This window comes from Pseudophryne corroboree, chromosome 4 (assembly GCF_028390025.1).
Source record: "Pseudophryne corroboree isolate aPseCor3 chromosome 4, aPseCor3.hap2, whole genome shotgun sequence".
In the NCBI taxonomy this organism is placed as follows: Eukaryota; Metazoa; Chordata; class Amphibia; order Anura; family Myobatrachidae; genus Pseudophryne; species Pseudophryne corroboree.
The window spans coordinates 924264547-924279963 of record NC_086447.1 but is presented as its reverse complement, the minus strand read 5'-3'; the positions used below and the strand labels follow the sequence as shown (position 1 = coordinate 924279963).

Genomic DNA, 15417 nt, shown 5'->3' with positions numbered 1-15417 from the left:
TGGGGCTTACGAACAGTTCCCTCAGGAGCTCAGTGTCCCGTCCCCCCCAAGTCCCACGAAGCAGACAGGCTGGTGCCAACCAGCCCTGTCTGAAAATAAAAATAAATGCAGAAAACTCTTCAGGAGCTTCCCTACGCGTGACCGGCTCCTCCGGGCAAATTTTCTAAACTGAGTCTGTTAGGAGGGGCATAGAGGGAGGAGCCAGCCCACACTATTAATTTCTTAAAGTGCCCAAGGCTCCTAGTGGACTTGTCTATACCCATGGTACTAATGTGGACCCCAGCATCCTCTAGGACGTAAGAGAAATATATTTTTTTGAGCATGTATTTTTTATATATTGTACAAAGTAAATGTTGTTTGTGTGGTACATGATATGCTTTAATTTTGATGCAAAGCTGGTCATGAAAACTGGTAACAAACGTTACATAAAAAGACCATTTTCATAGAATGACCCTTCAGTGTAGTCTTCTAGTGTTCTATCCCCAGGGTAGCCGAGGAGCCAGGGACCAGTAACACCACCTCTTCAGACAAGCGTGAGACAGACGTCAACAGCCGGATCTTCCCAGTTTTTCCTGTCTTCAGGAGAAAATGGAAAAGTATTAAGAAGCGTTCGGCCACCTGGAATTTTTTATCAGGATTTTTCCAGGTCAACTTTAAACAATCATCTAATGTCTTAGAATTAGGGAAAGTGACGCTAACCTTTTTCTGTGAGGAGAAAATGACTGCTTTACTGCGTCGTCTTCTACTGGGAGTTTTAACACATCCCTGATAGCAAGTATGAGGGGCTCAAGCCCTTGTGCAGGAGATGAATCCTCAATAATAGGGTCCAGCTCCTCCACCTCCTTTTGTCCCTCTTCATCAGTTACTGAGAGTAAGCAGGCAGCCCACGTGCTTGTGGCCCTGAGCTAGGGAGATGGGTCTGTCCTCTGCCTCTTGCAGCCAGGTCCGCTACAGCCTGCTGCAGTCGCTGTGTCTTATGACTATTTGCAGAGGGCTGAGAGAACATGTCCGCCATCCAGGAAATGTAACCAGGACGGCTGCTGCACCTCCTCCTCCCAGCCTCCTCACAAGCCTGTGAGGACTTGCAACATTGTTCATGAGAAAGGGGGGAGAATCTGCATGTGCATAAATGGTGTTTACCATATTCTCAGGAGACAAACTCTCACACACAACACACAGACACTGTACAAGCAAGCCTGCCCTTGCCTGATATGTGAGTAGGAGACCCAGAGAAATGACCAGCACACCAAGCCTAGCAGACTCAGGGAGACTGCAGGCTGTGACTTTATACTGTGTTTTTTCCTTATGAGGACTCTATTTACAAGTATAATAGCTGCTCTACCCCTTCCCAACACCCCTATGTGTATCTGGAGTGTTGGAGGAGCTGTGTGTGCCTGCTGCTGCTGGAAGCAGAGAAAGTCGCCAAGAAGCCGCTGGTCCTGCTCTGAGGTAGCTCCGCCCCCTGCAATGGCGTCGGAGCTATACACTAATTTATACTGGCAAATGTCTCCTTTTGGTGTAAAACATAATATAAATACAGGTTTTCACAACCGCGTGGCAGTGTACACAGGGGGCTATAGCGGGCCCCATATGCCGCGACCGCGTTCTGCCGCACCATGAACTGGGGCACCACCCCCGGTTTGTACTCAACACTGATGTCACCTTCAGGCTATCGTAAGGGCTGTGCGGCGTGCTGCGATTGTGACCGCAAAGGCGCAGTGCCCTGCTGTACAACAACCTCTTAGTACTGGGGTCCTGCAGCGGGGAAGCGGCTCTGACACCTCCCCCCCCGTCCTAACTCCCACGGTGCAGGTGTGCTGTTGCCCAAACATCATACCGAAAATAACAGATTTAAAAGAAAACTCTCTGGAGCTGCAGTGTGCGCATCCTCTCCTGAGGGCACTGTTTTCTAAACTGCCTGTGGGAGGGGCATAGAGGGGAGGAGCCAGCACACCCAGTTGAAAAAATTTAAAGTGCACTGGCTCCTTTGGACCCAGTCTATACCCCAAAGTACTAGATTCACCCAATATCCGTTATGGATGCTAGAGAAATATAGAGCAAAATGAAGCACGTTTTGCTATGAGGAACTCTTGTTAGTCTATATTTAATACCAAAACAAAACAAACAATCCTACCAAAAAACAAGCCGTACCGAGAGGTCAGATTTGCAGCTTGAAACGGGTTTTTCATATTACTTTTCTCGTGCACCATTATTTTTGTAGATACTCTTTATTATGGAAAAGTACAAAACAAACCTTTAACTGTACATAGCATTTCCAAAACATCATACACCGCATCCAAGCAGTGATCAGGCACAGTCACGTCCGACAGGGCCGTAGCTACGCTCTTGGAGTTGTCACCGCTGTGAGGGACCCAGAACATTCGTGCAACGTGGGCAGCGCCTCTTACGACGGGATAGCGAATGGACGAGTCCATTTCTCTCTGGCTGCTTCAATACTCGCAGGTTTCACAGCACATACAGTCCCTATTCCAAAACAAGATATAAACCCCACATAGTGAGGTCCCTCCGCACCCTACTGAAGGAGCTCAGCACAGGTGCGGCCTACTGGTTTCCGCAGTTATGTTGCTTGAGAAGGGTCTTCAGGAGAGATAAGGTGGCCTTCTGTTCCTCTGTCCCCAGTCTGCAGACCCTAGAGAAATATCTGCTGCCTGTGAGAAGGAGAAATAGATCTATAAGTAGCGATGGCCGCACGTGTTGTAAAGCCAGAAAATAAATAGCAAGAAACACAACAGACACAATGCCACGACACGTTCAGGTGTACAGGGCGTGGTGGGGCAACGCTGCATTGCGTGACCACATATTGGCGCTTCCATTGTTTTCCCCACTACCTGTACGATCCTATCAGTACCAACCTATCAATCTCCCTGTCATTCCATGTACAACAGGGAACGCAGACTGCGCACATCAACCACGCCAAGACCCTTCTACGGCTCTCCGCTCACCCCCCGCTGCTCTAATACAGTCTCTGCCTCTTATAGGGACATATGTACGGGATGTACTTAACTAATCCACATTAATGCAGTCAACAGTGGAAATGTTTACTGTGTAATGTCAGCGGGATAATGTCGACATGGCAGTAACGTGATGTAAAGCATGGTAATCGTGTTATTGATGCGTTATTATCCTGCGTCTATCCCCTGGGAAGGTGATCCATGCAGGGTGGGTTTATAAACCACCTTAATATGTGCCGTCCCAGGGGTGTCTTCTCCGTGTGCCTATTGCCATTCATCTAGGTGACTCATCGCGCCCTACGGGCGCGCTTCACACTGTCGTAAGGGGCCATGCCCCCGTAACCTATACACACCCTTGTGGCGTGCAATATTTTTATTATATGGAGTATTACCTCCAATCATAATTGTGTGAGTGGGTAAATATTGCACGGACAAAGAGCGTGCAATGGTTAAGGGGTCGAAAACCCCTTGCAATGGCGTGAACAGCGCACGCAGGGCCTGATGAATCAACTAGTAGGTGCTTTGGTTGGCGGAGTAGCGGGTGTGGGGAAGACGCGGATGGGATCCGGGGGTGCCGAGGGAGGGGGAGGGGCTGGTGCGGTGGTGCCGCAGGTGGGGGTCCGGAGCCACCACGGGTGGGGGAGGAGCAGTTGCAGGGGTGCCCCGGGTGGGGGAGGGGCGGATGCGGTGGTGCGGCGGGTGTGGGGTTGCTGCGGGTGGGGGAGGGGGTCCGGAGCTACCGCGGGTGGTAAAGGGAGCTACCGCGGGTGGTGGAGGGGGTGTGTGGGGGTTTTGCGGATGGGGCCCGGAGGTACTGTGAGTGGGGGAGGGGCGGGTAATACTTATCCTGCTTATGCTCCTGTCAGCAGCTAACCCGCTGTCCTCCCTTTGGCAGTGGCTCTCCCGGAGACTCGCACAGCAGCCAGTCACTATTGTTAGCGCCGGTGTCCCAACACGCCGCATTACAGGGAAGAAGATGCACTCAATAAACTACAGCTCCCAGCAGCCTTAAGGGCCGGAATGCTTTGGGGCTGCTGGGAGCTGTAGTTTATTTAGTGCGTCTACTTCCCTGTAATGCGGCACGTTGGGACACCGGCGCTAACAATAGTGACTGGCTGGCAGAACTGAGTGACTGGCTGAATCAATGTAAAAGGTGAGAGTGCTGTGCAGTGTCGGTGACACTGCACACAGGGCCAGCGCTAGCCGCTCAGCAAAGGGATGCAGTGCAGGGAGGCACCAGGAAGGAGAGGCGTTCTGCCTGCTCTGCATCCCTGTGCTGAGCTGCTGCTGCTATCCCTGCTGCTGCTGCCGGCTGCTGTCACACATGCAGCGGCGCCAGCAGCACAAAACCTCCTCTCCCCCTCGGCGCCGCCAGCACAAAACCTCCTCTCCCCCTCGGCGCCGGCAGCACAAAGCCTCCTCTCTACCCCCGCTCCCCTGCGTGATATTCAGTGGCTGGACGGGAGTCAAAGGGGCGGAGCTCGATGGGAATAAGGGGTGGAGCTAGACGTGATTGGAAAGAGTGACTGTGTGCGTCTAAGCGTCGCTGGTACAGGGGGGCGTTACGCGTCTAAGCGTCGCTGATACAGGGGGGCGTTACGCGTCTAAGCGTCGCTGGTACAGGGGGGCGTTACGCGTCTAAGCGTCGCTGGTACAGGGGGGCGTTACGCGTCTAAGCGTCGCGTGTACAGGGGGGCGTTACGCGTCTAAGCGTCGCTGGTACAGGGGGGGGCGTTACGTGTCTAAGCGTCGCTGGTACAGGGGGGGGCGTTCCGCGTCTAAGCGTCGCTGGTACAGGGGGGCGTTACGCGTCTAAGCGTCGCGTGTACAGGGGGGCGTTACGCGTCTAAGCGTCGCTGGTACAGGGGGGGGGGCGTTACGTGTCTAAGCGTCGCTGGTACAGGGGGGGGCGTTCCGCGTCTAAGCGTCGCTGGTACAGGGGGGCGTTACGCGTGTAAGCGTCACTGGTACAGGGGGGCGTTACGCGTGTAAGCGTCACTGGTACAGGGGGGCGTTACGCGTGTAAGCGTCACTGGTACAGGGGGGCGTTACGCGTGTAAGCGTCACTGGTACAGGGAGGCGTTACGCGTGTAAGCGTCACTGGTACAGGGGGGCGTTACGTGTGTAAGCGTCACTGGTACAGGGGGGCGTTACGCGTGTAAGCGTCACTGGTACAGGGGGGCGTTACGTGTGTAAGCGTCACTGGTACAGGGGGGCGTTACGCGTGTAAGCGTCACTGGTACAGGGAGGCGTTACGCGTGTAAGCGTCACTGGTACAGGGGGGCGTTACGCGTGTAAGCGTCACTGGTACAGGGGGGCGTTACGTGTGTAAGCGTCACTGGTACAGGGGGCGTTACGTGTAAGTTTCTCTACTACAGGGGGCGTTATGTGCGCTGTGCCTTTGTAAAGTATGTGAGGGTGCAAATTTATAGTTTGCAGGGGGGCGCAGAACACCCTAGCACCGGCCCTGACTGCACATTCACTGCACTGCACAGCACTGTCACCTTTAACATTGATTCAGCGTCCAGACATTACCCTCCGCGATATCACCCACTCTATCCGTTACATTAGCCATCTCGGGGCTTCCAGGCCGGCAGCCCAGGTGCTGTGTTGCGGAGTCAGGGCCTCTGGGGATCTGGGCGCGGCTGTGGCGGGGAGGCACTTCTGTGACATCACGCGTAGATGAGGCTCCGGGGCTCAGAGAGTATGCGGCGCAGGGAGGGCTATGAAAGCCTTCCGCTGCGCCGCTTTCATACACATCTATGCCGGTGGCCGCAGCAGCTTTTGTTCCACCTGCGCTGCGGCTAGGGAGTGGGGATTGTGGACTGGCAGCTGGACATAGGACGCTGCAGTAAAAGTTTTTTTTCCCTATCTACAGCGCAGAGACTTGCTGCAGATGCAGTGGCATACCCTCCAGCTGCACCTTTTTGGCAGGTACAGGACCATTTTTTTAATGGTATGTACCGATTTTTGACTGTACATTCTTCCATTGAAAGTATAGGAAAAGGGGCGTGACCACAGAGGTGTACCTGTGGCCACACCTCCTTTTCGAATTCGTAAATTGTTGGAGGTTATGTTGCTGCAGATGCAGTGGGACTATTTTGGGGTGTGGGCCTGGAGCTGCAGCTCCATCAGTCCCATTGCTAATCCTGCTCTGTGAAAACACAGTAGCCAAAGGGCAGAGCCTCATACTGGATTTAGCCTGTGTGGGAGGATGTTTCTCACCCAATCAGCTGTGGACTAGGTGTGATAGACCTGCCACTAACCCAATGAGAGCTCCTAGCCACGCCCAGCGTTAGAGGTCCAGTCACAGATCTGGGCTATTATATAGGAGATAGATCCCTTCTTAATCGCCCTCAGGGAAGGTAGAACTCCCAGCAACGTACATCCAGCTTCATCACGGGGTAATGTAGCCATTTATTTGCTGCATTTTTGTCATGTCACACGCTTGGACATTCCTACATGCATACATATGTACTGTATCCGTCCCTATGACAATCAGACCATTTCTGTCACATGCGTTGTTCTCTATCTTAGATAATAAGTGTGGCTATTCAATAACAAGACTGTACTTTACTGTGTGAGATAAAAGGAAGAGGGGGAATATGGACCTTGTACTGTCCCAAAATGGTTTTGCAAGTGCCACCCCTCTCGCACAGATCGTCTGCTGTCACACAGCGGACAAAGAATTTTGCGTATATTTCCCGTGCGTCATACAAATGCTTAGTGCAAAAGTAAAGCAACGTGTTACCTTAACATTTAACCAAACTCCCACCGGATCTTTCCGTATGCTCATCGAGGCTTAGGGGGCAGATTGTAGGCCACGTGCATGTGGGTTTGAGTGGCACAAAAGATTAAGTGACGGTCGTGAGGATGTTGTCCCAGAACGCCTTTCACGTCAAAAAACAAATAAATATGTGAAAAAAAGATGGAGAAAATTGTTGGAATTGACCATTTGCTCAGCATCCGAACGATAGAAGAAATTGGAAACATGGACAAAGAAACCGTTAGGCAAGTTTTGCTTCAAGATCTTAACATGACAAAACTTTGTGCGGAGAAGGTTCCGAGGCTTCTCACTGCCAAGCAGAACGAAAAGCGAAAGTGAATTTGTACAGACATTTTGGAACAATTTCAAGCGGATTTGCATTTTTTAGATAAAGTTATTACCCGTGATGGAACCTGGATCTTTCAAGATGATTCGGAGACAAACACACCAAGAAAGCACGTCACAGCAAATACAAACTCAAAGCCATGTTAATTGTTCTCTTTGATAACAAGGGTGTTATTTTGGCAGACTGGGTACCAGAAAGCGCAACAGTGACTCAACATTACTACAAAAATGTTCACCGGAAAGAATCAGAAGGGAGCGACCAGAGCTGTGAAAAAATGGCTTCATCCCCCATCAGGACAACGCACCGGCCACATAGCGCTCTCTGTGAAGTGGTATTTGGCCGATAAACAGATTGCAGTGCTAGAACACCCTCCGTACTCACCAGACCTAGCACAGAATTACTCTCTTTCCAAAAGTCAGATCTGAACTCAGGGGACCCGCTGTGCATCATTTAAATTTAACAAAACTCCCACCGGATCTTTCCGTATGCTCATCAAGGCTTAGGGGGCAGATTGTACGTCACGTGCATGTGGGTTTGAGTGGCACAAAAGATTATGTGACGGTCGTGAAGATGTTGTCCCAGGACATTTTTCACGTCAAAAAACAAATAAATATGTGGGGGGGGGAAATATGGAAAAAATGGTTTGAATTGGCCATTTGCTCAGCATCCGAATGATATGGGGGCTTCATCCCCCATCAGGACAACGCACCAGCCCACACAGCCCTCTTGTGAAGCGGTATTTGGCCGATAAACAGATTGCAGTGCTAGAACACCCTCCGTACTCACCAGACCTAGCACAGAATTACTCTCTTTCCAAAACTCAAACCTGAACTCAGGGGACCCGCTGTGCATCATTTACTGAGGTAAAGAAGAAATTACGGCGCTGTTGGAAAATAAGAATGCAGCGAAGGGGGGGGGGGGGGGGGAGGGTGGATGCAGAAGGGGAGAATATAGGGGTACAGAGTTAAAATGTACTTAATATAATTAAATGTAAATTTTAGCAGCAGTCTCGTTATTTAATAGCCACAGCCAATATCAAAAATCATGTGTGTGTGTGTGTGTGTGTGTGAGAAATTATCACTGTGCCATAGCTGTTGGCGACGACCGGCATGGAGGAAATTTATAGCGCACAAAGTGAGATGACGACGCATCTTGCGCCGAGTTACCTGGTCCCTGTAACATTCCGGCAGCTGCAGCCTTCCTCACCGCCAGTTCCGGACACTTCCAGTAATCCTTATTCGCCTGCAGCTTTGTGAAGTGGTATAAAGGCCACCAGCTACTTCTGGACTCCCACAGCTCGGACACCCAGGCTTTACGTTCACTGGGGAGAAGAAAAAACCTCTACCTTATACATTCCAAGTAAAATCTTATTTTAGGTCAAATGTATTTTTAAAAAAAACAACAAAAAAACATTCACCTCAGCAAAAACTCCAAATCCGAGTGATGCACTGGACTTTTTTTTTATTCAGAGTAGAGATGAGCGGGTTCAGATTTACTCTGTTCTTTACGCAAGAATTATCGCCATTTCTTTTTTTCTGGATTTCTCTTATTGGCTAACCAAAAGACGCGACGTCCGATAGCCAATAAGGAGATTCGGGTAAATCCGAGTAAATCTGAACCCGCTCATCTCTAATTCAGGGGCAAAAGGCAGAATTTAATGTACAAAAGCAAAGTGAAAACAAAAGATATATATGACCATAATGTCACACGGGCGATTTACGGTCACCTTTCCCCTCTGTGATAGACAGAAGTGTTCGTGACAGTGACCAGTAATAGTGACTGCCAGCCGGAGGGCGTGCCAACCAGCAGACACCCCACATGTGGGCTTAGAGAAAGACCACGCTCACCGCTGGATTAGTGAAACATTACCCGAGTCGTACATTAAATCTGTATGTAGGTCTAAATCAAAGCTTCCAATCAATCACTAGCACATATGGTACGCAACAAAGGAAACCGGAGGAAGAGCTTTAGTGCGCAGCAAATGTACGATTAGAGCTTATTAAAAAGGAAAAGTTACCTTCCCAGAGCACGCTATTTACATACAAACACCTTTCAGTAAAGCATTTGGGCTTATATAACAATGTAATGTATACAAGTGATCGCTTTCAAGCTGTACATGATAACCAGATTGCTTGCTACGGTTTACAGAATACTTGTACAAAATGATGAAGCCAAATATTTATCTTATAACATTCACTATATATTGGTAAGAGACTCAGTACGCAATGGGCGTACGGGGTACCGTAAGGGTACGCACTTAGCGTAGCAGACGCTAGGCCGTGGTTGAGACGCACGAGCGACACGTTCGCTCACGGCTTACGCTGGGTATCGAGCACGCTATAGGCGGTCCGAGTACCGTAATGCTACGCTACTAGCGTAGCGGACGCTGTGCCCACAAGAGGAACACGAGCGGTGCAGACAGTCACAGGATGACACACAGTAAACCTTGTATGCAACACAATGAAAGGCTGAGCCTATACTGTAAACCTTGGTTTTGTAATGTGAACACAATGCAATGCTAATTAACCTATTATATAAAAGCCTCTTGAGCGATTGAGACGCTCTGAATACTCTCAGCAATGTAATAAACACACAATACCTTGCTAAGGTTCCAAAACCTTTACTAACGAGATTTAGTTATGTAAAAAGGGAAAAGACAGTTAACATTTTATACACTACAGACTAACATCAATATCTAAACATAATAACTACACATCTACAATATACAACAGCGTAACAATAACAGGGAGAGAGAGAGAGAGTATGGCAAATACAAACAGAGAACAAGTTGGTTACAGAGAAAAACTTACACACTGGGGAATGATCGCTGCGCAGTCCTGGTACCAGCTCTCAAGTTAGTCAGTGATGAAAACCTTTTGTGGAGAGTAGACTGAGCTGGCCCAAGCTGGCTGCCTTATATACACTGCATACAGTACACTACACAAAGAGGCCTACAATCTCATTGTTCATTGGACACAGGAATCTGTCTTCACATTATAACAAAAGGTCATAGGTTGATTCAAACAGGTGGTCTGTGACTATTTCATACTGCTCAGGTGGGAGGGAATCTCAGGATTCCCGCCGCATGGATAATGAACTGCAAATATAGTAAATGTCCATAAATTTCTTATAAACATAACTATTCGCAGGAGCGATTAATTTCTCTCAAACCAATACCGGAATGTTTCTAATAATATACTCTACCGTTGCATACCAAACACCACTGCTCAAAACCTGTCTGACCCTTCGTATCATGTAAAGAGAGATTTCTCTGTCCATGAACCAGTTACACTAAACAAACTTACTGATATTATTAAGGAGACCATGACCTTCAAAATACACTATTTGGATTAACTATGTGACAATTGAGTCGCCCGCCAGACGCACACAAACTCTACCGTAAATGCACATACCACGCGCTTGAGCGCATGTCCGTGGAGGCGCCGTCACGCAACTGCGAATATGCGCACGCACGGAAGAGAATGTGCACGTGCAGCGGGCAAGCGCATGGGGTTAGTACAAGGCATGAGAATAACAATATTTTTCGACTTTGACAGTCCACCCTTTGGCAGTCACCAATAACTGCCACTTCCTAAACAAAACAGAAAAATATATGTCATCATGTAAACACCTTTTTATGATTGGGTAAGGGGAGGAGAGGAGAAGGTAGGAAAAACATGACCTAGTGAGATAGTAAAAGCATATGTGTATGAAATCCATGTTTGAGGGGTCATGTATCATCGTGCCGTACGTGTTTTAAAGCAAGCTTCGAGGTATTGCGAAGTATACATTGAATCCTTCTTATCCCTTATCAAGGGTCTGTGGATGGGCTGTCAAACTCTACCAAGCTCTTTTCGGCTTTTGGTTGCAACAAATGGGGGAGCACATTTAGTTGATGATACATGAAGGGGGGGGGGGGAACATGTGAGTGCTAATATGTGAGAATCACCTGTCGACTATGTGAGACACTACCTGGAGGTTGTAGAGATGAAGATAAGAGACAATCGTTATAAATGCAGTCGTAAACTATGTGAGTTTATATAAACAGTCGCCGATTGAGGTCTTGTCTGATGTCTTGTCTTGATGTACATGTTGTCTGATGTCTCTCGGTGCTTTTGCTATAAATAGCGAGCAAAAGCTTTTCCATTGTCCATAAAATTACAGTCTCTAAAGTATTGGGCTATCGTAAAAGTTAAAGTCACTAGGGATATTGGGGGCTTGTGGCATAGTTCATCAATGGTCTGTATAAAAGAGGTTGTCAAATTCTTCTTCCAAGCGGATGTCTTTGTACCTTGGAGGAAAACAAAGGAGAAACGGGTGAAAGAAAGGACCGTGGAATCACATTTTCATCACAACATTGTCTCGATCGTTGGGTCATAAATCAAATTAGTTGTTGTTATTACAGTGTCCTCGCTCCTCAGACTCATCACTCTGGTACTACCTTTACACTTCGTTAAAGTCCGAACGCATCTAAATATCAGGCCAACCAATATGACGACTCCCAGAATACACAAGAGAAATTTCCCTACGTCCATTATAATACCTTGGGTCCATTCTCCTAAACCAGAGAACCAATTTCGTGGGTTCAACCATGACACCCAACTGGTCAGCTCATTACCCACAGCAGCGAGGGTGAGATTGTGTTTCCTTCGAAACTCCCACTTTAATTGCAAAATGTCATCCATCTTTTGGTCTATGACCTCGGCTGGGTCCTCCGTGCTGTTTGTAATACAGTGTATACGTGCAGCACTTTACTCCATATTGAGTTGCTAGGGTAACACAATAACCGCCTGTCACTGCTGTGAGATAATTGAGAATCATCCTATGCTGAACCAGCTCTGTTTTGTAGGCTTGTAACTCTCTCCCAGTGTACCTGAACGTGTCGTCATACATTTCGGTGATATTGTCTAACAAGTTCGCTAGCGCAGATATATATTTATAATTTATCACTCCTCTGGCGGTACGAGTGATATCGAACGCGAGTAGGAATTGAATCCCGGTGGATTCATGGATCAGATCAGAGGCCGGATGCTCTGTCCTCTCTATCACGTGCCGTTTAACGACGTGCTCGTAATGAGTGTGAGTATAAGGAGCTTGGGCACCGCGGTGAATGTCTTTCATTTTGTTATGGGATACAGTCATTACTTCAGGCAGTACTTTTCCAATGTAACACAATCCCTCTGAGTTTGGGGCAAGCCACTTATACGCCTTTCTCCCGCATATGAAATATGCATCATCGGGGAGAACATATGGGACGGAGTATGACATTACCATTTTACAAATTTTCCATGTGAAATCCATGTGAAAACCCCTAACTCTCCCATCTGTCTAGTACACGAATCAGGTTGTACGATATGTGCACAGTATCCTGGTGATACTTCTCCAACTCGCATGGTCCTACTTCCTAGAGTATACCTATACCAGAAATATTTTCCACTGTTGGCGATCTGGCGTATAAGCTCTGTGTCTATGGGCATTCTATCGGCTCTATATGAAAATGTCATGGTTTGATTACTCCATGACACTTCCCAATTTCCCGGCTTTCGGGGATTGGAAATGTTAAAGCATACTAAGGACTTATCCACGTGATACTGGTGGAGCTTCAAACTAGGAGGACTAGAGATATTAAACCTCTTGTCCACCGGCCTCCCACCACTTAACTCAAGTACCTCTCTTACAGTTAAAGGGAATGGTACTAGTCCTGATTTGCTATGACCTTGAGGTACTTGAGAGCATACCCAACAGTCTGTCTGATTTAACACTTTACCCACTAAGGAGTGATAGTCACTCAATGGATGCCGGTCCATGTGGACATTAAAACTGGACTGACATTTCTTGATGCACCCATCCTCAACTATATTGTCACAACGCCTACAGATGCAGTTCTCTTCAGCTAACAATCCTTCACAATTCCTTCTATTGTCAATGCTACCAGATCGTTTTCTGATACTCGCCTTTACTCAGTGATTATGTTGCTCTTGGAAAACTACGCCTCCATCCTGGTCATCAGAACCCATTCCAGATCCTTTCTCGACCTCCGTGGTACTCTCACCGAAACAGACTGCTCTGGTCAACATCATGGTCAACAGGAAAATCCGGATCACAGTCTCTTGGGGCAAGTCCATCTTATAGGAGGAAAAGGAGACAAATAAGAAGGGGGGGAGGAGAATAGGAGGGAGATGGGAACTGGAGAAAATAACAAAAGGGAAAAAGAAATCTGGCTCGACAAACGCCTCCGGTCTTATTATTCTCAGCGCTCAGGTGTCGTCTCAATCTTCCCTGAACAGACACTCTAGTGATACAACCTCTACCATCTGTTCTTTATCACAAGACCTCTCTGGGTCAGCAACCTTTTTACAATGAGACGAATGGACCCAAGTCTCTCTCTCGGCAACCTTCAATGCGGTCGTGCTGGTCAATAAGACTTGATATGGTCCTTCCCATCTGTCAATAAGGCAACCTGAGCGTAGAAAATTCCGTATCATTACATAATCCCCAGGTTCAATGTCATGACAATTACTGTCTGGCAAATCAGGAATCACCAACTTTAGATTATCATTCTGATTCCTCAATTGCTTACTCATTTTAACTAAATACTTTACAGTGACTTCATTGTTACATTTCAAATCATCCTGGGGGTTAATCATAACATGGGGTTGTCGACCAAACAGAATTTCAAAAGGAGACAGATTAAGAGGGGACCTGGGAGTGGTTCTGATGCTGTACAATACGATTGGCAAAGCTTCGGGCCACAACAATCCTGTTTCAGCCATTACCTTGCTTAATTTGTTTTTAATAGTGCTGTTTACTCTTTCCACTTTCGCACTCGCCTGGGGGCGGTACAGAGTGTGCAGCTTACTATTAATTCCCATCAACTTACACATTGCTTGAAAAACTTCACCTGTAAAATGGGTACCCCTATCACTCTCAATGATTCTAGGGATACCGTACCTACACACAAATTCCTGCACAATTTTCTTTGCAGTAAACACAGCGGTATTCGTGGCCGCGGGAAATGCTTCAACCCAATTTGAGAACACGTCAATACAAACCAATACAGATTTTAAATTTCTACATGGTGGCAGTTGTATGAAATCAATTTGTATTACCTGGAAAGGACCATCTGTAGGAGGGATATGGGATGGCTCTGTTGGTATTGCCTTTCCGATAATCTTCCTCAAGCAGGTGAGACATGTCATCGCTCTTTTACCCGCATGGGAAGAAAATCCTGGGGCGCACCAATAAGCTCTTACCAACCTACACATTCCTTCTTTGCCTAGATGAGTCAGTCCATGTGCCGCTTCCGCTAGACTTGGAAGGTATGCTCTGGGTGCCACTGGCTTACCCTGTCCATCTGTCCAGAGTCCTGAGGACTCCTGGCCATATCCTTTTGACCTCCAAACTGCCTTTTCTTGTGGTGAACACAAATTTTGCATTTCATATAATTTCTGTGTGTTTACAGTATTAAATACCATCAGTTGTGTGCTGTCTGTCTGTATGGGGTTACTGGCTGCTGATTTAGCAGCTTCGTCTGCTCGGCTGTTACCAAGTGATAACGGGTCTTGGCTATACGTGTGAGCTTTACACTTGATAACAGCCACTCTGTCGGGTTCCTGTATCGCTGTTAGAAGTCTTTGATGTGGGCTGCATGTGCAACGGGTGTGCCAGCTGCCGTCATGAAATTTCTGAGGCGCCATAGGGCCTCGAAATCATGGACTACTCCGAAGGCGTACCTAGAATCTGTGTAGATATTGGCTGACTTGCCTTTAGCCAGTTCGCATGCTCTGGTTAGGGCAACCAGTTCAGCAACTTGTGCTGAGTGTGGTGGGCCTAGGGGTTCCGCTTCTATGGTACCTTGGTCATCTACGACTGCGTATCCAGTACACAGGTCTCCCAAGTCGGTCTGTCTGTGACAACTGCCGTCAGTGTAGAAAGTAAAATCTACATCTTCCAGTGGGTTGTCACTGATGTCAGGCCTTGCCGTGAAATTTTGGGCCAAATATTCCATACAATCATGTGTGTCATTTTCCTTACTAAATCCTCCTTCACCATCACTCTCATCCTCCACCCTTTGTGCCTGTCCAGGCACACCTGGGAGATATGTTGCAGGATTTAGTGCGCTGCATCTCCTTATGGTGATGTTTACGGGGGCCATCAACGCCAATTCCCATCTTGTAAACCGTGCTGATGAGACGTGTCTGGTTTGGGCCGAATTCAGTAAAGCTGACACTGCATGTGGTGTATGAATTGTGAGGTTGTGTCCTAGCACTACATCTTCGCTTTTACTTACTAGCAATGCTATTGCTGCAACACTTCGCAAGCATGTGGGGAGG

At 47.8% G+C, this 15417-nt stretch overlaps 1 protein-coding gene across 4 annotated transcripts in view; it reads right to left on the bottom strand.

Annotated features, from left to right (window-relative positions):
* Window positions 1–436: 436 nt before the first annotated feature.
* Window positions 437–15417, bottom strand: part of TAF1A (TATA-box binding protein associated factor, RNA polymerase I subunit A) — a 112600-nt gene continuing 97619 nt past the window's right edge. For 3 of the 4 annotated variants that reach the window (XM_063919041.1, XM_063919042.1, XM_063919043.1), the window contains 2 exons: window positions 8251–8405; window positions 2210–2669 (listed from right to left, as the gene is read on the bottom strand). In XM_063919041.1, the coding sequence (XP_063775111.1) occupies window positions 2563–2669; window positions 8251–8405 (262 nt within the window). In that variant the 3' untranslated portion in view covers window positions 2210–2562. Of the gene's footprint in view, window positions 577–2209; window positions 2670–8250; window positions 8406–15417 lie in introns of those variants that run through there. The other variant, XR_010176265.1, reaches the window with a different exon arrangement.